Source organism: Ovis aries, chromosome 7 (assembly GCF_016772045.2).
Source record: "Ovis aries strain OAR_USU_Benz2616 breed Rambouillet chromosome 7, ARS-UI_Ramb_v3.0, whole genome shotgun sequence".
In the NCBI taxonomy this organism is placed as follows: Eukaryota; Metazoa; Chordata; class Mammalia; order Artiodactyla; family Bovidae; genus Ovis; species Ovis aries.
The window spans coordinates 19,153,598-19,179,905 of NC_056060.1; the positions used below are offsets into that span (position 1 = coordinate 19,153,598).

Consider the following 26,308-nt stretch of genomic DNA (forward strand, 5'->3'; position numbering starts at 1 on the left):
GGCTGACAGACTGATTCCTGCATCTGTTGAGACGCACCTGAGGTCTTCCACTTAAAATTGGGGCGAGAATATGAATTCTGAACTGCTGAGATATCTCTATACATAAACATATTTATATTCTGATCAGATAGATAATCTTAAATCATAACCACAAACTATTGAGTCCTGGAGACATCAGAGTATACTTTTTAATTTGTTTTTAGGGAACTACATCTCATTTATCTTTATGTCCCAGGACCTATCACAAAACTTGACATGTAGCAACTGGTGACAAAATATTTGTGGATTTATTTAACAAGGGAGTTGGGAGGGGTCAGAGAAGGAGGGTGCAGAGCATCACACATACGTGCACATGCTGAACACTTGAGGATTTCTTCTCAATCTGACCAGACCCAGAATATGAAGCAGAAATGGAATCTGTGCCAAGGGGTTTCCAGCACCCTTTGAATTCTGCCTGGTGTGTATGAGGATGTACCGAGACAAGTTCCGTGGCAGTTAGAAAGTGAACTGGCTGCCAAGATGGAGAGGGAGGAGCAAACAGTCTTCACCTTCTACTATCCCGAGGTTCCCAAAGTCAAGGGGGACCGGAGATACCGAAGGGTGAGGAGATGGCTAGTTGTAGCTCAATGGGAAGAAGAGGACTTGTTTAGAGGTGGGTCTAGACAGAGTGTCCTAAAGATAGGGAAGAGATGACCCTGAGCTGTTTTTTTCTGGAAGGAGTAGGGAGAGATGTCCTAGGCTCACATGTGGGGGTGCTTGAGGTAGAGAAGAGCAGGGACCCCGGGGAGTAAGGGTTATCTTCTTGGGTAGGCAATGTCTCCCTCATCCCTTGCCCTTGTAGCCTACCCTCCCCACCCAACATCCAAGTGCCTTGATGCCACCCCAGAGGCGACAGCAGCATCTGGATCAGACACACACCTACATCCGAATGTTCTGTGGCAGCCTCTGTGGCTTTAGCCTCCTGGTGCTGATCTGCATGTCCCCACTGAACTGGGTGCAGTTCCTGGTGATCAATGATGGCCTTGAGCTCTACGCAGGACTCTGGATCCCATGCAACCATGAGCTGTGCTGGAGCCACACACCCAAGCCACCCTGTGAGTGTCACTGAATTGAATGCTGCAGGCCCCACAGTTCCAGAATTTTCTGCCTCATTGGCTCTTCATCTCTTTTCCTCCGAGATCTTTTGACCTTCACCTCTCTGAGTCCAGAAGGGATCTCAGCCAGACTGTGAACATGGACGTCCTTTTCTCTGATATCCTCGGTGTACCCGTTCTCCTTCATACCTCAAGGTCATTTCCTCTCCCAGATTATGAGCTGATAGCCTTTTCCTCTCTGTGAAGAACTTGTTTGTCATTTATGAGCTGTTCTTGTGATGCAATGAGATTTAGTCTAATGTGGTTTGCAGAAATAGGAGCGCTGGATCATAGCTGGAGGAAAGAGCCAAGTGTCTCAGCCTTGGTCAGTTTTAACTTTCAGGGTCAGTTTGTTCTGCTAACTGTAGAAGAGAAGTTGACTGTGTGTCAGATATGTAGTATAACAAATGCCAGATATTTAGAGAATAAATTGTCAAATTTTTGTGAATTTAAGTAAATCTGAAGATGAAACACATAATATTAAGAAATAAATTTCTAGGGGAACTTCCCTGGTGGTACAGTGGCTAAGAATCCCAATGCAGGGGGCCCAGGTTCAATCCCTGGTCAGGCTACGAGATCCCATATGCCACAACCAAGACCTGGCACAGCCGAAAAATAAATATATTAAAAATAAATTTCTAGGACCATATGCATGAAGCTTTTCAACCAGAACTAAGACTTAGAGGAAAGCTAAAACTGTACTATACAGTTTCCCCAACATCCACCAAGAGATGCATTTATGCAAAAGGACAGGTACTGTGAAAGAAAGCATACAGGAGTAAAGTGTTTATTTCTCCGAAGATGAACAGGAGTCCAAAATTTGTGGGGAGGGGGCATCTATCCAACCCTGAAGTGGAGTATCACCTATTTGGCATGGGCTCATATTTAGGATGGGTTTCTCAGGTAGTTCTAGTGGTAGAGAACCCACCTGCCAATGCAAGAGACATAAGACAGAAGGGTTCCATCCCTGGAAGAGGGCACAGCAACCCACTCTGGTATTCTTGACTGGAGAATCCCATGGACAGAGGAATGTTGGTGGGCTACTGTCCATAGGGTCGCAAAGACTCAGACAAAACTGAAGCAACTTAGCATCCATGCACACATATTTAGTATCTGGAACTAAGGGATAGGATCCTAAAGTGAGATCTTCCAGAAGGAACTAAAATGAAAGGCAGGCAGACAATTCAACTACATCTTCAACTAAAACAAAAACTAGAGAAAATAATTGTAACAAATACGAAAGATAGAAGGTTAATGGCCTTAATATATATTAGATGATATACAAGTTTTTATTATAATAAAATACCTCCATAAATAAACTTTTTGTAAACAATTTACAAAACAGATCCTGCAGATAGAAACATAGAAAAAATTACTTTAACCTCAATCTGTCATTAAAGAACAGCAATCAAATGAACGAGATAGGATGTTTAGCCATGATATTAACAGAGATGTGTAAATGGTAATATCTGTGCACAGTGCTGCACACTCTCACAGCATGAGAACAACCAAAGCAGTATGATAAGTGCATTCAGAGATTTACACTCACTAACTTCATTTCTAGAGAAATGGAGTAAGAGATAGAGGCCTAGCGACTTCCCTGGTGGTCCATTGGTTAAGACTCTGCTTCCACTGCAGGGGGCACTGGTTCAGTCCTTGGTCAGGGGAACTAAAGATCCTACATGTCTCACGGTGCATAAAATACAAATAAAAATAGATAGAGGCATAAACATTAAGCTGCAATTGTATTTATGTTACTGGGTACCCAGGCTAAACCTCAGGCTTTGAGATTATTATTTAAAAATTTTTTAATAATTTTGTTTATTTTTGGCTGTTCTGGGTCTTTGTTACCATGTGGACTTCTGTCTAGTTGCGGTGAGTGGGCTTCTCACTGCAGCGGCGTCTCATCACAGAGAGTGGGCCCCAGGGCATGTGGGCTTCAGTAGGTGCTGCACATGGGCTCAGTAGTTGCAGCTCCCCCGCTGTAGAGCTCAGGTTCAGTACTAGTGATGCATGGGCTTGTTGCTCCAGGCATGGGGGATGTTTCCAGACCAGGGATCAAATCCATGTCCCCTACATTAGCAGGCAGATTCCTTACCACTGAGCCAGCTGGGAACCTCCTATTTAAATCTTTAATGAATCAGAATCTTGAAATGTTGTCACTTAAGCAGTAATTTATTTCTTGGAGCCTTGAATTCACCTATGAGGCCAACTATTGTTTAGAGAATGTCAACTGAGTTAAGTACACAGTTGTAAATATCCACCCTATTTCCAATGTTGTGCTGTGCTTAGTCGCTCAGTTGTGTCCCACTCTTTGCGACCCCATGGATTGTAGCCCACCAGGCTCCTTTGTCCGTGGGGATTCTCCAGGCAAGAACGCTGGAGTGGGATACCATGCCCTCCTCCAGGGGATCTTCCCAACCCAGGGGTCAAACCCAGTTCTCCCGCATTGCAGGTGCATTCTTTATCAGCTGAGCTACCAGGGAAGCCCATTTCAGTGTTAACTATCCTAATTCTAGGGTCAGTAATTAATCTGCAATACAGATTTCGGAATGCCCCAAATGTTATCAGTAGGTCTAGGATTCATCAGCCTGTAATAATAGCATGCTATTGTAAGGCGAGTGCAGAGAAAAAGAGAGCGAGCCAGGCAGTCAGGCAAGAAAAGGGAGATTTATTAGAGGGAAAAGAGAGGGTGACTGGCCCTCAAAGAGAACCAGCATCCTCCCTTTCTGACGGCAGCCTTCTTATACCCCACCAGTGAAAAATTCTCTGAAGGGATGGTCACATAGCTGGAGGTCTGGAATCTGGTGGTCTTGCAGCTTTGAGAAGATAGGCGCCAGTGAGATAACAGGATGCCATTTGGGGAATTTGGTCAATCTCAAGGATCACTGTGATTTATTCTTTGTTTGCGAGGTCGACATTATGAGCCATCTTATCAGTGAGACCCCATGTGGACCCTATCATTCCAGCCTTTTTGATTTAGGATAAAGGCCGAAGGTCAGTCTTCTGTAACTGCTTCCTGTAGGACAGGGGAATCATGGGGGTGAGATAAGAAAAGGCTGGAATGTAGGTTAAGGGGATTTGTGTAAGGTCAAAGTTTTTGATAATCTGAGTGAGTTAGAAGTAGCTTGTAGATAATTCGGTTGGTGAGGGCTTGTAAGCGATCCTGCCACTGTAAGAGTTACACTGGGCTCCATAGAGGTGACGAGAGTTGGGGTCTGGAGCCCTGGGCACCTTCAGTCTTCAGTGGTGAGTCCGAGGAGGCTGGGCAGAGCTGGGTTGAAGGACTCCTGCTCAGGACCAGGAGGGGATGTCCAGATTCCTGGAGAGGGATTTGGGCAGTCAACCTTCCAATGTCCCTTTATGCCACAGCTGGGACATGGACTTGGAGGAAGCCTTGGCTATAGGCATGAATGAGCCCGGTGTCTTTCTTTACCGCATTTGAAACGGGGCCCAGGTGGTTTCCGTTCTTTGCTGGTTGGTGGAGGCTTGGAAACCATGTGGGACAGTGGCTAAAAGGTGGTCTTTGGCCTGACCTCATTGGGCCTTCTCTAGCTTTGCCTTTTCTTCCCAGTTATTGAAAATCTTAAAGGCTAAATTTAAAAGGTCTCGTTGAGGGAGTTGAGGGCCTTCTTCTGCCTTTTTTGGTTTCTTTTGGATATCTGGGGACGACTGGGACATAAAATGGGTCTAATTTTGTGTATTTTTGTAGCACTTCCGTTAACTTGGCTAGAAATTGTGCCGGGGTTTTCGTCTAGTCTTTGAGTTACTTCCTGGAGCTTAATCAAAGTTGAGGACTTTATGCCCTGCCTTTTGAAGGCCCACAATGAGGCAAGCAATCATAAGATCTGGCTGCTCCAGATCTCCCTGCCTGATAATCCCAGCTGGGATCATCTCCGGGGCGGGGAAGCCCCTATGGGCTCAGTGTCGTCTGTTCTGTGTATCTCATCAGCATGCACCTGAGAGGCTTGCCATATTCCTTCCCTCTCTTCTGGGAGAAGAGTGGGTGAAAGGATGGTGTAAATATCATGCCAGGCTAAGTCATAAGACTGGGTAAGATACTTGAATACTTTTAGATAATTATCAGGATCTGAGGAGAAGGAGCCAAGACTCTCTTCAATCTGAGCTAGATCAGTGAGGGAGAATGGGACATGAACCCCAACAATGCCTTCTGCTCCAGCTCCTTCCTGTAAAGGGAGGAGTGGAGCAAGGGAAGGAGTGGGGTCCTGCGTTGTTTCCAGTTTTAAAGTTGTTCAGGACCGGGTACACGGAGGGCATCAAGGAAGGTCCCGGTAAAGCCATGGGACCCTCAGGATAGAGGGTGGGGCTGAGGTCTCCGTGTATCTCAGGCACAGGCTGGGGAGGGGGGTTGGGAGCTGGAGGCCTGCGCTTGAGAAGGAGGAAGGTAGGAGGGTTCGTAAGACAGAGGTTGTGGCACAGGGTCTGGGGCAGCTGCAAGGGAATCAGGAGCGCTAGGCGTGGGCTGTGGTCAGGAGGGTGGAAGGAAGAAGTCTGAATAGGGAACAGGAAACACTGTATTGGGAGGATGTGGCCCAGAGTGGGCTAAGAGTACTTGAGAGGTAGAACAGAATTCACAGAGGGGGTTGAGAGCGAAGAGCAAAGAAAGCCTGAACGTAAGGGATTTCTAACCACTTACCATTATGGCGGCAGAAGTTATCAAAAGTCCTATAGAGGATTATACTAGAGAGTTCCGTTTTCTGGCCACTGGGACGTGTTACCAAGTCTGTATTGCGGCCAGACAGTGTTAGAATAGTAAATAAGTCTTTTTGGTCTGATCTCCCCTTGGAAGCTCACACCTTTTAGGTTTCGGAGAAGACATCCTAGAGGAATAAATTTTGAGGGCGGGGGTTGAGAATTTCCATTTGCGGCCGAATAGGGAGGTTAGCTGCTGCTGCTACTAAGTCGCTTCAGTCGTATCTGACTCTGGGCGACCCCATAGACGGCAGCCCACCAGGCTCCCCCGTCCTTGGGATTCTCCAGGCAAGAACACTGGAGTGGGTTGCCATTTCCTTCTCCAATGTATGAAAGTGAAAGTGAAGTTGCTCAGTCGTGCCTAACTCTTACCGACCCCTTGGACTGCAGCCTACCAGGCTCCTCCATCCACGGGATTTTCCAGGCAAGAATACTGGAGTGGGGTGCCATTGCCTTCTCCGATAGGGAGGTTAGACAAGGGCGAGAGAAAGTGAGGAGAAAGATCCGAGAGAAAAGGCGTCCCTGTTCTCAGGATTTTCTCAGAGAGTAATAATAGTCTGCTTTGAAATGGGCGTCCCCTATTTCAAAGTCAGATGGGGCACAAGGCCAAGGGCCAGAGGGCAGTGGGGATCCTCCCACCTAGTGCTAGGACTTGGAAATGAAGCGAGAGAGAGAAAGAGAGAGAGAGGAGAGAGGAGGGAGAAGAGAGAGAGGAGAGAGAGAGAGAGGATCCAAGAGAATGGGATTTCACTCACCCTTGTAACCGATGGATGAAATGTGGGCCAGCGTGTGGTTGTCAGTCCAGCAAGGCAAGTGGAAAGCCCCGTCCCCGAGCTCGTGCAGTTTCTCGGCCAGGTCCAAGGGAGGGGCCCACCGGAGGTGGGCTTGGAGAGGAGCCCACCCACTTGCAGTGGGTCTTCCCTCCCGGGTTTCGGTACCAGAAAGTAAGGCGAGTGCAGAGAAAAAGAGGGAGCCAGGCAGTCAGGCAAGAAAAGGGAAATTTATTAGAGGGAAAAGAGAGGGTGACTGGCCCTTAAAGAGAACCAGCATCCTCCCTTTCTGACGGAGTCCTTCTTATACCCCACCAGTGAAAAATTCTCTGAAAGGATGGTCACATAGCTGGAGGTCTGGAATCAGTGGTCTCGCAGCTTTGAGAAGATGGGCGCCAGTGAGATAACAGGATGCCATTTGGGGAATTTGGTCAATCTCAAGGATCACTGTGAATTATTCTTTGCTTGCAAGATCGACATAATGAACCATCTTATCAGTGAGACCCCATGTGGACCCTATCAGCTATTATTGCCCAAGTTCAAGAACTACAAACTTTTACCTACTGGCCTGCAAAAATTTAGCCACGTCTGCCATGGTGTCCCCAGACATTTCTGAGACTTTCACTGGGGCTATCTCAGATGGGCTCAGATGGGCTCAGATGGGTTCATGTTCCTTCGTCCTAAACTTACTTCAGGCCGCTGTTCCTCTACCTCTTTCTTCCCCTGGTTCTAGATAACTGATAGCCTCTGTGCTGTATTGGTGATGGGATGAAGAAAGAATGGGAGTAAAGGGTGCAATCCTTCATTTCTACTACTAGGTCTCAGCGTGCAACAGACCTTTCTGCTAATTTCCTACATAAGTGAGATCAGACCATAATGTAAAGGAAAGTGTGTTGCCAGTGAGAGGGACTTGAACTGTTTTGCAGAAGGTAAAGAAAGCCTGGGTCTTTAGTCCAGAGCCAGGACCCTGGGAACCGTCACACAATAAACACCCACAAGCTGTGTAGGGATGTTTGATTCTAGTGTATCCAGTAGGTACGAGTGAATCTAAATACAAAGAAGGTTTCAGAACTTCCTCTCCAGAGTGCTAGGTATCCATCCAAAATCTCTTGTATTCCAAAACCACATCCTTCGGGCACTTCTGCTGAGCCTGGGGGAGTTTTGATCTTGCTCCTGGAATGGAGGCACAATGGCAGCAGCTTGGAGGTTTAAATTTGGCTAAATAAGTGGACTGATTGCTCTGCTTGTCTCCAGCAGCACCTTCCTCATCCTCAAAGCCAATGTCTACTTTCCATCTCCATCCACTCAATTTGGCTCCTTCAGAGTTAAAAGGTGCTAGATTTCTTCGGAGTACTGCTACCCTGTCCTGGCTTTGATTTTTGCTGAAGGCACTAGAGTGAAGTGAGGGGAGCCCTCTTGGAACATCTCATTACCAGATGACTTCTTTACTCTGCTCTTTATTGTTCCTCTTTTGATGTTGTTGGAAAAGGAAGGTTTGCTTTATTGAGGAACCTAGCAACTCGGGGAGAAGGTGGGCTTGTGTCCAGACACCAGCTCTGAAGATTCTGCTCCATCATGAAAGCTTCTCAGATGGTAAAGAATCCACCTGCAAGGCAGGAGACATGGGTTCGATCCCTGGATCGGGAAGATCCCCTGGAGAAGGGGATGGCTACCCACTCCAGTATTCTTGCCTGGAGAATCCCATCAACAGAGGAGCCTGATGGGCTACAGTTTATGGGGACGCAAAGAGTCAGACACGACTGTGCATGTAATTTATATATTTTGTATCTATGAATGTTTCTAAAGGGAGAATCATTCGGGAAGGAGGTCAGAGTCTTCATTATCTTCCACTGTGTGCAGACTTTTTTTCTGATTGGTTGGTGGTGAGGTAACAGGGTGGTGTTTTAGGAACCTTGTGCTCAGGCTGAAGTCACCATCCTTTATGTGGGTGGGGGCCTTAGTTCCCAGTTTCAGGACTTAATGAAGCTCAGGTTCTTTTTTTGTTTGTTTTTTGTTGCACTGGGTGTTTGTTGCTGTGTGTGGACTTTCTACAGTTGCGAAGAGCAGGGGCTACTCTTCACATGGGCTTCTCATCGTGGTGGCCATCTTTGTTGTGGAGCACAGGGCCTAGGGCACTGAGGGTTTCAGTAGCTGCTGTCTGTAGGCTCCAGAGTGAAGGCTCAGTAGTGGTGGCCTAGGCGCTTAGTTGCCCCTCAGCATGTGGGATCTTCCCAGACCAGGAATCGAACCGGTTTCCCCTGCATTGCAAGGTGGTTCTTAATCACTAGACCACCAGGGAAGCCTGAAGCTCAGGTTCTTGCTATCTCATCACAGAAAGAATTCAGGGAAAGACAAAGTTGATAGGTAAGAAGTGGATTTATTTAGAGAGAAACGCACTTCACAGACAGAGTGTGGGCTCTCTCAGAAGGCAAAAACCAGCATGCTCTTTCATCTCATGTTGTCTTCAGTTCCCCACTGCTTCCTTTTGGGGTGTCAACAGCCTTAAAAGAGATGAGCATCTCATGTGACCAAGCCCATTTGTTCACAAGAGTGGGGTGGCTTCCAGCCCTACACCTCTCACTTTCCAGAGACTCTTGGGCAGTTTTCCTAATAATGGAAGGGGATCTTGCCCATCACTTACAAACTGCCAAATGGTTTCTCAATTCACTGAGAAACGCTACTTCTTTCTAGTTGGCCAGTGCCCCCTCCTGTCCAGGCAGCTTTTCCATGCTACCTGGTGGTGCTCTGAAGCACAGAATCACTGATTGGGCTGACACTAAGAATAGCAGCAAGGATATTATCAAGTTTTCCAGATGATCTGGACTTCTTCTCTGCCAAATTGAAAGTGATGTCTCTTCCAGGATGTTAGCTTCATTGTCTTCCCTAACTGGGAGGCTTGTTTTGCTATTCCCGCAACCTAAGTCCACATCAATGCATGTCCTTAAAGAAAGCTTAGAAATGTTTGGGTACAGGTGACCCACATGGGTGTTCCTTCTATCCAGGGTGCTCCTCTCTGGACCAAGATTTCTTACTGACATGTACAAGTAGGGACTTTTGTAACAGGTTCTAAAATTTTTGAAACATTAATAGGTAAGCTGCCATATAAACTGTTGGTTAGGGCTTCCTTGGTGGCTTATTGATGAAGAATAACCAGCCAATGCAGGAGACATGGGTTCGATCTCTGGTCCTGGAAGATCCCACATGCCATGGAACAACTAAGCCTCTGTGCCACAACTACTGAGACTGTGCTCTGGAGCCTGCAAGCCGTGACTACTGAAGCCCGCACACCCTAGGGCCAAAGCTCTGCAATAAGAGAAGCCACCACGTTGAGAAGCCTGCATGCCACAGTGAAGAATAGCCCCTGTTTGCCACAACGAAGACCTGGGGCAGCCCAAAATAAATAATTTCATTTTAAAAAATTGTTGTTTAGAAGCTAAAATATGATTTCTTCTTACAGGATGTAGAGGCTTGAATTCAGCTTTCAGATCTTTGTTTTGTTACATGAATTTTAGAAAAAAACTATGAAGTTAGCCAAATGTAGCTGTTTGAGACTCTGAAGCTAAGTGCTTAGTTTGGTTAGATAATTTGTTGCATATCGTTATCACGGTAGACATGGTTCCTCTAAGGGTTTAGACTATACTATGCTGCAAACCTTTAGTTGTTCTCATGGAATTGTGAGTGATCTTGTTTATGGAGTTTTCAGGCGAAGAGAAACTCAGACTAAAAGGATGGTTAAGAAGAACGTGAAAGTAGTCTTCCCCTTGTGGTAGAAGAAAGACTAGACTGTAACATCTTAGACAGGAGTTGGACTGGATATCTTAGTCCTCTTTTGTGTTTTAAATATCGGAACTCATGTGAACCAGTATAAGCTAAAGAGTGAACTTCTTTGTAGAGATTCAGAAGAATCTCATAACTCCCAAAGGCAGGAAGTTTTCTGGACCTCGGGATTCCAGAGGAGACTGTGATCTCAGGCAAAGAAAATCAAGCCAACTAGTCATTCAGTCCCTCCTGAACTCCTTTGTCTCTTCACTTTGGTTATGCTTTATTTTATCTCTACAGCTCAGTTTTTCCTGTTTATTAGTATATAAGTGCCTGGAAAGGGGGCTATCCCAGGCTAGCTTTATGTCTTCTTGGTTCAAGTAAGCAAAAGAGGAAAGTAGCATCAATCAGTCCCAAATCCAGATAGCCAAGCACAGGAATTAAACTGGTACCTTTCCTTGGTCGTACTAATGATAGTCAAAGGAGTTGTAGGCAAGGGTCCAGGGCTTGAGACAAGGGCTGTGAGGGCCCATGGAAGACTACAGGCTCAATACTGCAAAAGATGCTTCTCACACTGGGCTTCATGCAGCTCAATCTAGCTGATGGCCCTAGCTGGCTAGCTCTGTATATCATTTTATTTGTTTATTTTTGGCTGTGTGGGTCTTCGCTGCGTGGGCTTTTCTCTAGTTGTGGTGAGTGGAGGCTACACTCTAGTTGAGGTTTACGGACTTCTCTTTGCAGTGGCTTCTTACTGCAGAGCGCAGTCTCTAGGGCTCTTGGGTTTCACTAGTCGTGACACAGGGGCTCAGTAGTTGCAGCTCTAGGGCTCTAGAGCATTGGCTCAATAGTTGTGGAGCAGTGGCTTAGTTGCCTCCAGGCAGGTGGGATCTCGCCGGATCAGGGATTGAACCCACGTCCCTTGCATTGGTAGGCGGATTCTTTACCACTGAGCCACCAGGGAAACCCCTAACTGGCTAATTCTGAATGACCTAGTTTTCAGAAAATGTGCTGCCCTTGGGTTTTCATGTTTTAATGTGGCTAACTTGTTGAGGCCATATAGCACCTGACCTCTGTGAGTAAAAGGGTGAAAAAGGAAGTGAAAGTGAAATTTGCTCAGTCTTGTCTGACTCTTTACGACCCCTTTGGAATTTTCCAGGCCAGAATAATGCAGTGGTAGCCTTTCCCTTCTCCAGGGGATCTTCCCAACCCAGGGATCGAACCCACGTCTCCCACATTGCAGGTGGATTCTTTACCAGCTGAGCTGCAACGGAAGCTCAGAAATATTGGAGTGGGTAGGAGGGTGGTTTCTCTTAATGGAAATTACTGTTATTGATTTTTGTTAGCCAGTGGTATGTTCTAGACAACAAAATAAAACTTAAGAGGCAGTTTGTGGACAAGAATAAGCTTGGTAGTCTTCTCTCTAAGGTTACTTGGAAGCTGGACTTGGCTTTTTAGGCATAAAAGTGCTTAGAGAAGTTTTCCTGGTAGGGATGAGCTGGCCCTTGTTACACTGAGACAGAAAATAAGCTAGACAAGGAAGCACCCTATGAAGAAATTGAAGATATTGGTAGATCTGTGGTACCTCAGTAAAGATACATCTACTTGTAAGTTACTCCATTTCTTAGTTCTCCTGTAAAACTGGGGAAGACAAAATACAGAATTGTTCTATATTGCTGGGGAAGTCAAGCGAAGGATCTATTTCATGCTAGGGATATAGTAGCAAAAAGTAAGCATTGGCAGGGCTTCCTTGGGGGTCCAGTGGTTAAGGATCAGCCTTGCAATGCAAGGGACACAGGTTCAATCCATCCCTGGTTCAGGACAATCCCATGCTGAGAAGCAACAAAGCCTGCAAGCTGCAACTACTAAGCCCATGTGCTGCAGTTTCTAAAGCCCACTCACCTAGAGTCTGTGCTCCGCAACAAGAGAAGTCACCTCAATGAGAAGCCTGCCCGCCCCAACAAAGAGCCCCCACTCGACTCGCCACAAGTAGAGAAAGCCTGAGTGCAACCATGAACACCCACCACAGCCAAAAAATAAAATAAATACGCAAATAAATACTAAAAAAAAATACCAGGAAGGGTTGGCATGTTCCGTCTTCTTTCTTACCAACACCCAGTCTGAAGGGGCAGAAACAAGGAGAGCAGAACCCTGGAGCCAAGAGATGAGCAAGAGGCGTGTTATGGCACCAGGATCAGGGCACTGGAGCAAAAGAACCTTAGCAGACCTGTCCTCAAACGCACGTGAGGTGGGGCCTTGAGAGACTCAGAAAAAAAAGGAGGTATCTGTGGGGTGTTAAATTCCTGCAATCCAGTAAATTGGGGGCTTGAAATCATTACAATATGGGAGTTAAGGTAAATGTGACTTCATTTTATAGTCACAGGCTGATTGTTCATGCCAGATACATTTAAAAGAGAAAAATAAATAGAAACAAACTCCAACAATGGTAAAATCATTAAGCAAAGTATGTTGATATGATAGACTATCTTGTAGCCATTAAATGTGATGTTTACAGCAGATGATCTGAGAAAACCTTACTGCATCATCTCTTTAAAAAAATCACGAAATTCAGTATCATGTCGACTATGTACAGGGGATAGAAAAATACCAGAAAGAAACCAAATAAGATGCTAACAATGGTTGTCTGTGGGTAGTGGGAATGTGGCTGATATACTTCCTGCTTCTTGGCAATTTGTAGCCCCTCCAATGCTATATTGAGTATGTATTACTTTTAGAATTAGAATTAGGAACAAGAAAAAGCTCAAACGTGTTGTAATACTGGTCACACCTCTTATAAGCTGGTCTACGTCTAAGTTACTGTGCTAACGTACCCAGAACTATTTGTATATTATCTTTAGTTTTACAGTGAAGGTTTTGCCTTCATAGTGAAAAATTCCAAACGTCAGTGAAGAGCTGGGAAAGATTCTTACCTTGTGCCCGGGACGCCACATAGCAAGCTCAGTTTCATCCTCTTTAGTCTTCTCTCCCTTCTCTTAAGACTCTGTCTGGTTTTCTTAAGGAGAGGTTCCCAGCTGGACTAACCAAGCCTCTCCTTCTCTTTGGCAGATTACCTCCAATATTCCAGGGCCTTCTTCCTCATCTCTGTCTTCACCATACTTGTTGTCCTTGGCTGGCTCTTCAGTTCTTGCCTCCCTAGAAGAGGAAGGGTGACTGGTAACTTGGATCTGAAGGTATCCATGCTCAGCTTCGTCTCAGGTACAGACCTAGATGGCAGGGTAGTACTGTGGTAAAACTGCTGAGGGAACAAACTTCTGTGTGGGTTTTTATCCTCTTTTTCTTGTTCCCTTTCTCTTCTTCATTCCATCAAGTTGCCAGCTACCTGCCCTGTCTTACTGTATGAAACACATTCGTTAACTTAACCCAGGGAAGAGGCCTCACCTTGGTCAGTCATCTTGATTAGATTTTTATCTCTTTGATCCTTTCTATGTAATATGGTATGGGCTTCTCCAGTGGCTTAGTGGTAAAGAATCTGCCTGCAACGCAGAAGACGTGGGTTCGACCCCTGGGTGGGGAAGATCCCCTGGAGGAGGAAATGGCAGCCCACTCCAGTTATTCTTGCCTGGGAAATCCCATGGACAGAAGAACCTGGCAGGCTACAGTCCATGGGGTTGCAAAAAAGTTGGACTAAACAACGATGACAAATAATGTGGTGTCTGGAAGTAGAAGAATTGAGGGTAGCAGTCAAGGCAGATTAAAGACACTGAGGGGTGTGACATGTTTTCTTCTGGTCCTAGCCTCCTGCTTGCTGCTCTGCCTCATCCTGTTTCTGGAACAGGTCGACTTGCATACTTCGGAAAGAGTGGAGTCAGCTCTCCTATGGCCCTATCAGGTTAATTGGGGGAGTGACTTCATATACTTGTTTGCGGGTGAGTCAGTCCCCTTCCTGCCTTAAGCTAGGAGGATAGAAGGGGAAATCAGTTCTTGAAAGGGAGGAGGAATCTAGGAGAAAGAGAAGCACTAACCATTCCTATTAAAAACATTCAGACCTCAAGAGGTAGTGTGGTATGGTAAAGAAAACATGCATTTTGGAGTCTGAAAAAAATCTAGAATTAGTAACCTGTTCTGCTAACTGGCTTCCCTGGTGGCTCAGACGGTAAAGCGTCTGCCTACAAAGCCAGAGACCTGGGTTCAATCTCTGGGTTGGGAAGATCTCCTGGAGAAGGAAATGGCAACCCACACCAGTATTCTTGCCTGGAAAATCCCATGGATGGAGGAGCCTGGGAGGCTACAGTCCATGGGGTTGCAGAGTCAGACACGACTGAGTGGCTTCACTTTCACTTTTCTACTAACTGAGGCACAGATGGGTTGAGAAACTTGCTCAAGACCATAGAGAAAGTAGGAACTGTGATTTGCGTCCAGGAGGTTCAGGCTTTGTCCTAACCACGGAAGAAGTACAGTAATGAAATGGGAGTGCAGGAGGGTAAAGAAACCCTGCTGGCGGGGTGGCGGGTGGGGGGGGGGGTGCGGCAGGGGATTGACTTCACTGAAAAGAGCCCTTGTGAGCTGAGTATTGAAAGAATGAGTTAGAATTTTCAAAGCCCAAAGACCGTCTGTCTCTTGAAACTCACCTCGACTTCTTCTCTTCCCCTAGGGATTGTCTCCTTCCTCAATTACATAACTTCCAGATCTCCTCCTCTGGATCAAGACATCACTGCAGTTCCTACAGAAAAGTCAAGGCTGGGATTTGGTCCAGTGACTCTGCCTGTTGAAGATGACTGGTCAGAGCTTCTGACAGACTCTTCGAGTGAGAGTCAACAAAACTCATCAAATATAGAACTGTGACTGATAAGAACCCAACTACTGCTTGACTTAAAAACAGGGGAGAAGCTAACTGAGTAGGGAATGATTGTGCAAATTTGAGGAAACTCTCCTAATATCATGTCCATATAACTGAAGGGGACAGCATTAAAGCTGATGAAATGTCCTTTGTGTATGTTGCATCCAAAATGGGTATGATAGTCATAAAGCAAATTACGAAAACTCCCAGAAGAAAAAGTTGCTAAAATATCAGTGTTTAGATACATGGATGAAAGAAACTAGCAATAGATGGCAGTGCATTGAACCAGAGCTCTCTTGGGAATCAGGGATTTCACAGACCAGAATGGTGCATGCAGGAAAATGTCACCAGATTTTGTTTGGACTTTTCTTTGCCATGTGTGGCCTTGGGAATACTCAGGATGGAAGGCATTTGCACACTATTGTTGAATCTGAATTGGGCATCATTACCAGAAACGGAATGAATATCAGTGGAGATAATACCTACCACCCAACAGAGTTGAGAAGTGCTGGATAGATTTAGGGGAATCTATGACACCTCCCTTTTCTATGAGGAATGGTAATTTGAAACCCTTATACTCTATTCAGTAAACTGACAGCTTCTTTATAGGCTGGGGGTTATGTGAACCAGACATCTGTAAACTCTGAAATTCTTTTTTTTTTTTTTTACTCTGAAATTCTATATGCTCTTTTCTGTGAAGGGCCATACTGTCCTTTTAAAATTTATTTTTAATTGGAGGATAATTGCTTTACAATGTTGTGTTAGTTTCCGCCATACAGCAAGGTGAACTCCATGATAGGGCTCTGACCCTTCTGATTCTTCAGGGATCTATTATGTCTTTCCAAGTCAAATGAGGCTAAAGGACTTTCTTCAGCCTAAGCATATATGTGGACCAAGTTAAAATTTTTCTCCATGTTTTATATACTGTGTAAGACCAGTAAGGGTAGGGGCATTCAGGTAATCACATGAATATTTTGATGGCTAGAGATCCCTTTTAAACTCAGACCAGATTCCATGCAGAAGGTCCCGGACATTCATCCTGTTTTTTATTCCTTTAGTAGCTGCCGCTATACTTCTGCTGGTTGAGGTCCATCCTTCTTCTCCTCAAGCCTGGCAATAGAATGGAATAGTGGCCAGTTTTACCCCTTGCTACTCTTAAAGATAAGCCTTGAGATCCTTTTGTTTTAAAGATTCATTGATAATCATTGTATAAAACAAACATAACAGCTCTAATAATCCTGGCCCCCCCCCATCAGTAATTACCAATAATTTCCAGATGGTAACTGGAAGACTATTAGGTTAATATTTCTGCTTTTATTCTTAAAGGTCCGAGTTAAGCAGCACAGGCACGTGTGTATACCCACGCACAGAGACACACACAAACGCATGTATATAGACACACCCCATTTTGACCCTGCCTTAGAAAACCCTTCTCTCTTAGTTATGGCAGAATCTAGTGTCCCCCTACTTCAAGGGGCCTCATTTCAGAGGCTCTTCAGGCTGTTCCTGGGCCTTTGTCTGGCTGTTAGATGTGAAATTCAAGTCCAGCTTCCCCTCCTCTTATCACCACTCACACTAAGTATACCCCACAAGTTGACTAATTCAGAACTTAGTGGGTTCATAAGTTTTATTTATTTTATGATTTGGTTTGAAGACTGTCATTATATGACTAAGGAGTTGAGTACTGGTGACTCTTCGGGGAATGGACGTTTTAACTGCAGCGAGAAGGAGGGAACAGGTGTGAATGAGAAGGAAGGATGTTAGTTCTTCAGAAAGTAACCATTAAGGCCCTGGTTATTACCAGAGGATAGTAACTAAGTTTTCTACTTTGCTATTAGAGAATGGTCTTTAAGCATAGAGATCCCTTAATTGCTCCTTTAGAAACTGAATGCTTGGGATTTTTCTGATGATTCAGTGGTTAAGAATATGCCTTCCAATGCAAGCAACATGGGTACCATCCCTGGTCAGGGCACCCAAGGTCCCACATGCCATGGGGCAACTTAGCCTGTGTGCTGAAGAAAATGGTGCACCACAATGACAGATCCTGTGGGCCACAGCTAAGACCTGACTCAGCCAAAGAAATAAGAAGAAGCTGAATGCTCTATTTTCTTCTTACTCTCTTTCTTTGCTTGCAGAGAATCCCTTTAAAAAGCTTAAATAGACTTCCAATTAGATAGCTCATGGAGGGGGGGACTTTCCTCATGGTTCAGTGGCTAAGACTCATCTCCCAATGCAGAGGGCCTGGGTTCCATCCCTGGTCAGGGACGTAGATCCCACGTGCCACAGCTAAAAAACTCACATGACGCAAAGAAGTTCAAAGACCCCACTTGGCACAACTAAGACATGGTGCAGCCAAATAAATAAATACTAAAAAAAAAAAAAAAAAGTGGGGGGATGGCTCATTAAATGACCCTTTGCTACATTCCCTCTGCCCCAGATACATTACATGACAGATGAAGGGAGAAGGAGAGAGGAGAGGGGGGAATACACATGTACAGCTAGGTCAAAACAAGACAAGCATTTTCAAAAAACAGAAAAATAACAAAACCACAATGCTGTGATTGAGTTAAGCCAAAGACTTATTGGGCTCAAAGTCCAAAAGTTTGGCAGAGGTGAACAGGAAGACAGTTCCTGTTGAGTGAAAAGGACTAAAAGTGCTTCTCAAGATACGGACTAGAGCCAAATTCCCAGCTCTAATTCAAACTAGGGACTTAAAAGAAGCTGAGGACTTCCCTAGTGGCGCAGTGGATACGAATCTGCCTGCCAAGGCAGAGGTCGTGGGTTCTATCCCTGGTCCATGAAGATCCCACATGCCGCAGAGCAACTAAGCCCCTGCACCACAGTTACTGAACCTGTGCTCTACAAGCCCACGCTCTCGAGCCTGCCAGCCTCAACTACCAAGCCTGTGTACCCCAGAGCCTGTGCTCCACAACAGGAGAAAGCACTACAATGAGAAGCCCATGCATCACAACTAGAGAGTAACTAGAGCAACTAGAGAAAGCCCAGCCCATGCGAAACAACAGAGGCCTAATGCAGCCAAAAATGAATAAATTAATGAATTAATTTAAAGATGTTTTAAGAATAGAAAATCGGGGCTGCAGTTTATTTGGAACTACAGATCCAAAGAGGTCAAAGGACACAAGTACAACCCTGCTTTATGAAGCAGTACATTGATTCATTAACTGGGTTATAACAGAACAGAAAATCTGAAATATCTTATGAGACCTGGCCCTGTACTGGGATCTTTGGCCAAAATAAGGAAATCCCAAAACTATCAGATGGAATGAGCATACAAGAAGAAAAAGAAACAAAAAGAGCCAGGAAAATTTTTTTGGTGCCTGAAAATAGGAATTCTAACCATAAACAGAAATGTTCATTTCATTTCATTGATTATCTACTCTAATTTTTACTAATTTTTTTAAAATTTACTTTGCATTTAATTCGCGGTTATTCCAGTTTCCTAAGGAGCATAGATTACTGGTTTTAGATCATTTCTCTTTACTAAACATGCACTCAATGCTATAAATTTCCCTCTAAACCCTGCTTTCACTGTACCCCACAAATTTTGGCAAGATCTATCTTTCATTTTCATTTAGTTCAAAATATTTTAAAATTTTAAGTTCTCTTGAAGTTTTTTCTTTGATCCGTGTGTTATTTAGAAGTCAGTCATTTAATCTCCAAGTGCTTAGGGAATTTTCTAGCTGTCTTTCTAAAGTTGAATTTTAGTTTAATTCCATTGTGATTTGAGAGCACACACCGTATAATTGTAATACTTTTAAATTTGTTGAGGTGTGTTTTATGGCCCAGAATGTGGTCCATCTTAGTGGATATTCCACGTGAACTTAAGAAAAATTGTCCTGTTGTTGCCCTGAAGTGGTCTATCACTGTCAGTTATATCCAGTTGGTTGATGGTGTCCTCATTAATGTTCTACCTGCTAGATCTGTCCATTTTTGATAAAGAGTGTTGAAGTTTCATGGCAAATAGATGGGGAAACAGTGGAAATAGTGACAGACTTTATTTTGGGGGCTCCAAAATCACTGCAGATGGTGACTGCAGCCATAAAATTAAAAGGCACTTGCTCCTTGGAAGAAAAGTCATGACCAACCTAGACAGCATATTAAAAAGCAGAGACATTACTTTGCCAACAAAAGTCCATCTAGTCGAGGCCATGGTTTTTCCAGTAGTCATGTATGGATGTAGAGTTGGACTATAAAGAAAGCTGAGTGCCGAAGAATTGATGCTTTTGAACTGTGGTGTTGGAGAAGACTCTTGAGAGTCCCTTGGACTGCAAGGAGATCCAACCATCCTAAAGGAAATCAGTCCTGAATATTCATTGGAAGGACTGACGGTGCAGCTGAAACTCCAATACTTTGGCCACCTGATGTGAAGAGCTGACTCATTTGAAAAGACCCTGATGCTGGGAAAGATTGAAGGCAGGAGGAGAAGGGGACGACAGAGGATGAGATGGTTGGATGGCATCACCGACTCAATGGACATGAGTTTGAGTAAACTCTGGGAGCTGGTGATGGACAGGGAAGCCTGCCATACTGCAGTCCATGGGGTCACAAAGAGTCGGACATGACTGAGCAACTGAACTGAACTGAACTGAACTGTTGTTTAAGTTTCCAACTACGATAATGATTAACCTATTTGTTCTTGTAGTTTTATCAGTACGTGGCTCAGGTCCTGTTGTTAGGCACATACACTTTAAGGATTGCTATGTATTAAGGGATTGACCTTTTTATCATTATATAACATTCCTCTTTATCCCTTACAACCTTCCTTTTTCTAAAGTCTGCTCTGTATGAACTTAGTAAAACTATTACTAGTTTTATTAAGGAACTATTACTACTAGTAGTAGGAATTATTACTTCCTACTTTTATTTGATTAGTGCCAGGGGTCGTGAAGAGTCGGACATGACAGAGCGACTTCCGTTTCACTTTTCACTTTCATGCATTGGAGAAGGAAATGACAACCCACTCCAGTGTTCTTGCCTGGAGAATCCCAGGGATGGGGGAGCCTGGTGGGCTGCCGTCTATGGGGTCGCACAGAGTTGGACACGACTGAAGCAACTTAGCAGCAGCAGCATGGCATATCTATCTTCATCCCTTTCAGTTCAGTTCAGTTCAGTCACTCAGTCATGTCCAACTCCTTGCAACCCCATGAACTGCAGCATGCAGGCCTCCATGTCCATCACCAACTCCCAGAGTTTACCCAAACTCATGTCCATTGAGTCGGTGATGCCAGCCAACCATCTCATCCTCTTTTGTCCCCTTCTCCTCCTGCCCTCAATCTTTCCCAGCATTAGGGTCTTTTCAAATGAGTCAGCTCTTAGCATGAGGTGGCCAAAGTATTGGAGTTTCAGCATCAACATCAGTCCTTCCAATGAACACCCAGGACTGATCTCCTTTAGGATGGACTGGTTGGATCTCCTTGCTGTCCAAGGGACTTTCAAGAGTCTTCTCCAACACCACAGTTCAGAAGCATCAATTCTTTGGCGCTCAGCTTTCTTCACAGTCCAACTCTCACATCCATACATGACCACTGGAAAAACCATAGCCTTGACTAGATGGACCTTTGTTGACAAAGTAATGTCTCTGCTTTTTAATATGCTGTCTAGGTTGGTCATAACTTTCCTTCCAAGGAGTAAGCGTCTTTTAATTTCATGGCTGCAATCACCCTATGCAGTGATTTTGGAACCCAGAAAAATAAAGTCTGACACTGTTTCCACTGTTTCCCCATCTATTTGCCATGAAGTGATGGGGCCGGATGCCATGATCTTCGTTTTCTGAATGTTGAGCTTTAAGCCAACTTTTTTGCTCTCCTCTTTCACTTTTATCTATATGTGTCTTTATTTTAATTAGGTTTCTCTTAGACAACAGAGAGCTGGGTCTTCTTTTTTGACTCACTCTAAAAATCTCTGTTTTCTAATTGGTATATATAGATCATTGATGTTTAAATTGATTATTGATATAATCGGATTAATATCTACCATATTTGTCACTATTTTCTATTTGTTGCCCTTGTTTATTGTTCCTATCTTTGTCTTCCTCTCTATTTTTGTCTTTTTTGGTTCTAACTGAGCATTTTATGGACTTTCCACGTGGCACTAGTGGTAAAGCACCCACCTGCCAATGCAGGAGACCAAAGAGATGTGGGTTTGATCCCTGGGTCGGGAAGATCCCCTGGAGGAGGGCATGGCAACCCACTCCAGTACTCTTGCCTGGAGAACTGCATGGACAGAGGGGCCTCGTGGGCTACAGTTCATAGGGCTGCAAAGAGCTGGACATGACTGAAGTGACAGCATGTGCACACAAGAGCATTTTATGTTATTCTGTTTCTGTCTTTTCTTAGCATATAAGTTACACATCTTGTAGTTATTCCTTTTTTTTAGTGGTTATCTTTGAGTTTGCAAAATCCACTTACAACTAATTCAACTTCCATTTTCAAATAACACCATGCCACTCACAGGTAGTGCAGGTACCTAATAATAACAAAAGAATCCTAACTCCTCCCTCCTGTTGCTTATATCAGTGCTGCCATTAATTTCACTCATACATGGGCATATATAAGTGATACGTTGTTGATGTTATCATTTTAAACTATTGTCTGTTAGATCAATTAAGAATAAGAAAAATGAATATGTTTGTTTTACCTTCACTTTTTCCTTCTCTTATGCTTTTCCTTTCTTTATATAAAGTTTCTGACCTGTATCATTTTCCTCCTCTCTGAAGAACTTTATTTAAAACTTCCTGCAAGACAGGTTTATTGATAACAAATTCTCTCAATGTTAGTCTGTCTGGGTAAGTCCTTATTTCCACTTCACTTTTGGAGGTAATTTCACAGGTTACAGAATTCTAGGTTGGGTTTTTTTCTCTCTCAACACTTTAACTATTTCACTCCACTCTCTTCTTGCTTGTATGGTGTCTGAAGAGAAGTCAGATGTAATTCTTTTCTTTGCTCCTTTATTGGTAAGGTGCTTCCCCCTACCCTACCCCCGGCTTCTTTCAAGATTTTTTTGCTACCTTTGATTTTATGCAGTTGAAATATGACATTCCTAGGTGTAGTTTTTCTTTTCTTTTGGCATTTATCCTGCTTTTGATATTCTCTGAAATTCCTGAATCTGTGGTTTGGTGTCTGACATCAATTTGAGGAAAATTCTCCGTCTTATTGCTTCAAATATTCCTTTATTCCTCTTTCTTCTTTTTCTGGCATCCTGACTTCATGTATGGTACCTCTTTAGTAGGTGTCCCACAGTTATATTCTGTTCCGTTATTTTCAGTCTTTTTTCTCTTTGTATTTCTTTTTGAAGGTGTCTATGATATATTCTCATGTTGAGATTATTTCCTCAGCCATGTCCTGTTTACTACTCAGCCCATAAAGACATTCTCTGTTTCTATTACCGTGTTTTTCATCTCTAGCATTTCTTTTTAAATTTCTTCTTATGATTGCGGTCTCTCTGTTTACATTGCCCCTCTATTCTTGTCTGCTGTCTACTTCGTTCACTAGCACCTTAGCATATTAATCATCATTGCTTTAACATGTGTGATAATTCTAACATCCCTGTCATATCTGAGTCTAGTTCTGGTGCTTGCTTTGTCTCTCCAAACAATGTCTTTTTGCCTTTTAATATAGCTTGTGATATTTTCTTGATAGCTGGTCAGGATGAACTGGGTAAAGGAACTGTGGTAAATAAGCCTTTAGAAACGTGGTGATAAGGTGTGGAGGAAGGGGAAGCACTCTGTAGTCCTGTGATTACATCTGTCTTTTTTGTTTGTTTTGTTTTGTTTTGTTTTGGCAGTGCCACACAGTTTGTGGGATCTCAGTTCCTTAGCTAGGGATTGAACCCACGCTGTCGGCAGTGAGAGCAGAGTCCTGACTGCTCAGCCGCCAGAGAATTCCCAGGCTTTCAGTGAGCCTATGCTTCTAGGCTGTGAGCTTCACAAGCGGTTCTCAGTTCCCCCTTAGGTGCAATAGGCTGATCTGAACGGGCTGAAGTTGGGAATTTCACTTCCCTCACAGGTCAAAACAGGCTGGAGTTTGACATTTCCTTTCCCCTAGATTGATTAAACTCTGATAAAACCCCAGGAGTTTAGGCTCTGATCAGATAGTTTCTCCTCAGGGAAGTCCTTGTTAAGAAGAACAGAATGCTCTGGTACTTTTTTTTTAAATGTATTTGTTTTTAAATTGAATAATTGCTTTGCAGAATTTTTTGGTTTCTGCCAAATATCAATACAAATCAGCCATAGGTATATATATATGTCCTCTCCCTCTTGAACCTCCCTCTCATCTCCCTCCCCACCTCACCCCTCTAGGTTGTTACAGATCCTCTGAGTTCCCTGAGTTATACAGCAAATTCTCATTGGCTGTCTTTTTTACTTATGGTAATGTAAGTTTCCATGTTACTCTCTCCATACATCTCACCCTCTTCTTCCTCCCCCCAACCCTGCATGTCCATAAGTCTGTTCTCTCTGTCTGTTTCTCCATTGCTGCCCTGCAAATAAATTCATCAGTACCATCTTTCTAGATTCCATGTCTATGCACTAGTGTATGATATTTACCTTTCTCTTTCTGACTTCACACTGTGTAGTAGGCTCTAGGTTCATCCACCTCATTAGAACTGACTCAGTTGAGTTACTTTTTATGGCTGAGTAATTTTCCATTGTATATATGTACCACAGCTTCTTTATCCATTCAGCTGTTGATGGACATCTAGGTTGCTTCCATGTCCTAGCTATTGTTAAATAGTGCTTCAGTGAACATTGGGGTACATGTGTCTTTTTCAGTTTTGGTTTCCTCAAGGTATATGCCTTGTAGTAGGATTGCTGGGTCATATGGTGGTTTTATTCCTAGCTTTTTTTAAGGAATCTCCATACTGTCTTCCATAGTGGCTGTATCAATTTAGATGGTTCCTTTTCCTCTCTCATGGGCCAGAAGTATGGGATTCTCTAATATTCACTGCAAGAACCTGGTTAAGTTTCTGGAGGTAAAAGTCACTAAAGTGTGAGGACTTCTCTATGACTGGGTCCCATTGTCTATTTTTTCTTTCTTTACTCATGGTTTAATGATTTATTACAAAGGATAATAAAGGACAGGAATGGATAGCCAGATGAAAAGTTACCCTAAGGCAAGGTCCCGAGAATAGGGGTTTCTGTCCCTATGGACTTCGGAGTGCATCACCCTCCCAGTATGTGGGTATGTTTTTTTTAATTGATGTATAGTCGACTTACAACATTATATAGATTTCAGATGTACAACATGATGATTCACAATTTTTAAAGTTCATAGTTATCTAAAAATGTTGGCTATATTGCCTGGCTATATTGCCGTGCACTATATCCCTGTACCTTATTTACTTTATACATTATAGTGTGTAAGGGGGCCATAGTTTTTAATCTCTCAGACTTGTGCACACTGAACCTTCCAGCGCAGATTTTCCTACTCTGGTACTAATTTCTGCAGACGTTTCTGTTCTAGTAAGTTTTAATTTCCTATTTTTGCCTTTCTGACTCTCCAGTTCTTCAGGGTCACAGTTTGCTTTGGGATCTAAGAAGAGTTGGTGATTTTTTTCAGTTGTTATAATGGAGTGACAACTTCCAAGCTCCTTGCATGCCAGACAGGAAACCAGAAGTCCACTCTTTCTCTTTTACCTTTCTAATTTTCAATCAATCAAGAAACATCACCTATGGACTTCCCTGGCAGTCCAGTGGTTAAGACTCTGTGCTTCCCCTGCAGGGGACAAGGGTTCCATCCCTGATCAGGAAATGAAGATCCTGCATGCCACATGGTGCAGCCAAAAAAGAATAATATTTTTTAAAAAGAAACAGCACCTAATCATTATGATGTTCCAAGCACTGATGTTGAGCATACACAGCTGAATAGGCTGTGTCCCTGCTGCTGAAGGAGGTTGTAGACCAGTAAGACCAATTGCGAAACTATATGATGAAGGTTACAAAAGGACAAGTACAACGTGCTGTAGGAGCACAAATTCTGGGATTGAGGGCTGAGTTCAGAGAAGGCTCCTCTCAAAAGTTAAGAGTAGAATGACTTTTTAAATTTATTTTAAAATTTTTTATTGAAGCATAGTTTCTTTAAAATATTGTATTACTTTCTACTGTACAGTAAAGTTGGAGAAGGCAGTGGATTTCTGGAGAATCCCATGGACAGAAGAGCCTGGTAGGCTGCGGTCCATGGGATCGCTAGGAGTCGGACACAACTGAGTGACTTCACTTTCACTTTTCACTTTGGTGCATTGGAGAAGGAAATGGCAACCCACTCCAGTGTTCTTGCCTGGAGAATCCCAGGGACGGGGGAGCCTGGTGGGCTGCCGTCTATGGGGTCGCACAGAGTCGGACACGACTGAAGTGACTTAGCAGCAGCAGCAGTACAGTAAAGTGAATTAGCTATATGTGTACATATAGGCCCTCTTTTTTTGGATTTCCTTTCCATTCTAGGTCACCACAGAGCACTGAGTAGAGTTCCCTGTGCTGTATAATAGGTTCTTATTAGTTATCTATTTTATAAGACAAGAATGACTCTTGACTAAAGTTAATAAAGATAGGTTGGGAAGTGTGCTAGGTACCATGTGCAAGGTAGATAACATTTGCACCAAGTGCAAATGAAGGACCATGTTGGGTTAGGAAACTGCAAGAGGAATAAAATGATTTGGAGCACAAGGTGAGAAGGAAGGAAAGAATGAGCCTAGACATCACTAGGTTTTCTGCTCCGTGGCATTAAGGACCATGTCCAGCAGGAAACAGTCTGAAAGACTTAAGGGATTATTTACAAGGACCCCTAGGACTGAAAAATATTTTGGAAAACCATCAGTGAGAAGAGTCATTACCCCCCCCCAAGACTGATCATGTAAATGAAAGGAACACGTGACCAGAATAGAAAAGGGTAACTCTATGGAGAAGACTAGCCTATCAGGAACTCTCCTTAGGGAAAGGGATATGGACAACCTTCGTAGTACTCTGTTAAGGAGAGAAGCAGTGAAAAAACACATTGATCTCTACACCTCTGATCTTCTGCTCATGCCCACCATTGGTCAGTCTTCATCAGAGGCTGGATGGAGAGAAAAGCCCAAAGTGGTCAGCTCCTTGAGCAATGATGGAGAGCGGATCTGGAGGGGCATGT

The 26,308-nt window shown here is 43.8% G+C and overlaps 1 protein-coding gene and 1 long non-coding RNA gene across 2 annotated transcripts; one reads left to right on the forward strand and one right to left on the reverse strand.

Annotated features, from left to right (window-relative positions):
- Positions 1-519: 519 nt before the first annotated feature.
- Positions 520-15,317, forward strand: TMEM202 (transmembrane protein 202). The gene is made up of 5 exons (XM_004010885.5): positions 520-600; positions 842-1,094; positions 13,439-13,588; positions 14,128-14,259; positions 14,985-15,317. The coding sequence occupies exons 1-5, from the start codon at positions 520-522 to the stop codon at positions 15,173-15,175; spliced, it is 807 nt and encodes a 268-aa protein (XP_004010934.1). The 3' UTR covers positions 15,176-15,317.
- On the reverse strand, positions 3,788-6,721 carry LOC132660120 (uncharacterized). Its single transcript, XR_009601344.1, has 2 exons — positions 6,602-6,721; positions 3,788-4,455 (listed from the first exon to the last, which is right to left on the reverse strand). It is a non-coding gene; the product is annotated as an uncharacterized LOC132660120 (long non-coding RNA).
- Positions 15,318-26,308: the final 10,991 nt, after the last annotated feature.

Bases quoted from the DNA above. Each gene is read 5' to 3' on its own strand.
- TMEM202 (XM_004010885.5), top strand. From the start codon at position 520: ATGGAGAGGGAGGAGCAAACAGTCTTCACCTTCTACTATCCCGAGGTT. The intron at 1,095-13,438 runs GTGAGTGTCACT...TCTCTTTGGCAG, and splicing joins CCACACACCCAAGCCACCCT to ATTACCTCCAATATTCCAGG. The intron at 14,260-14,984 runs GTGAGTCAGTCC...CTCTTCCCCTAG, and splicing joins CTTCATATACTTGTTTGCGG to GGATTGTCTCCTTCCTCAAT.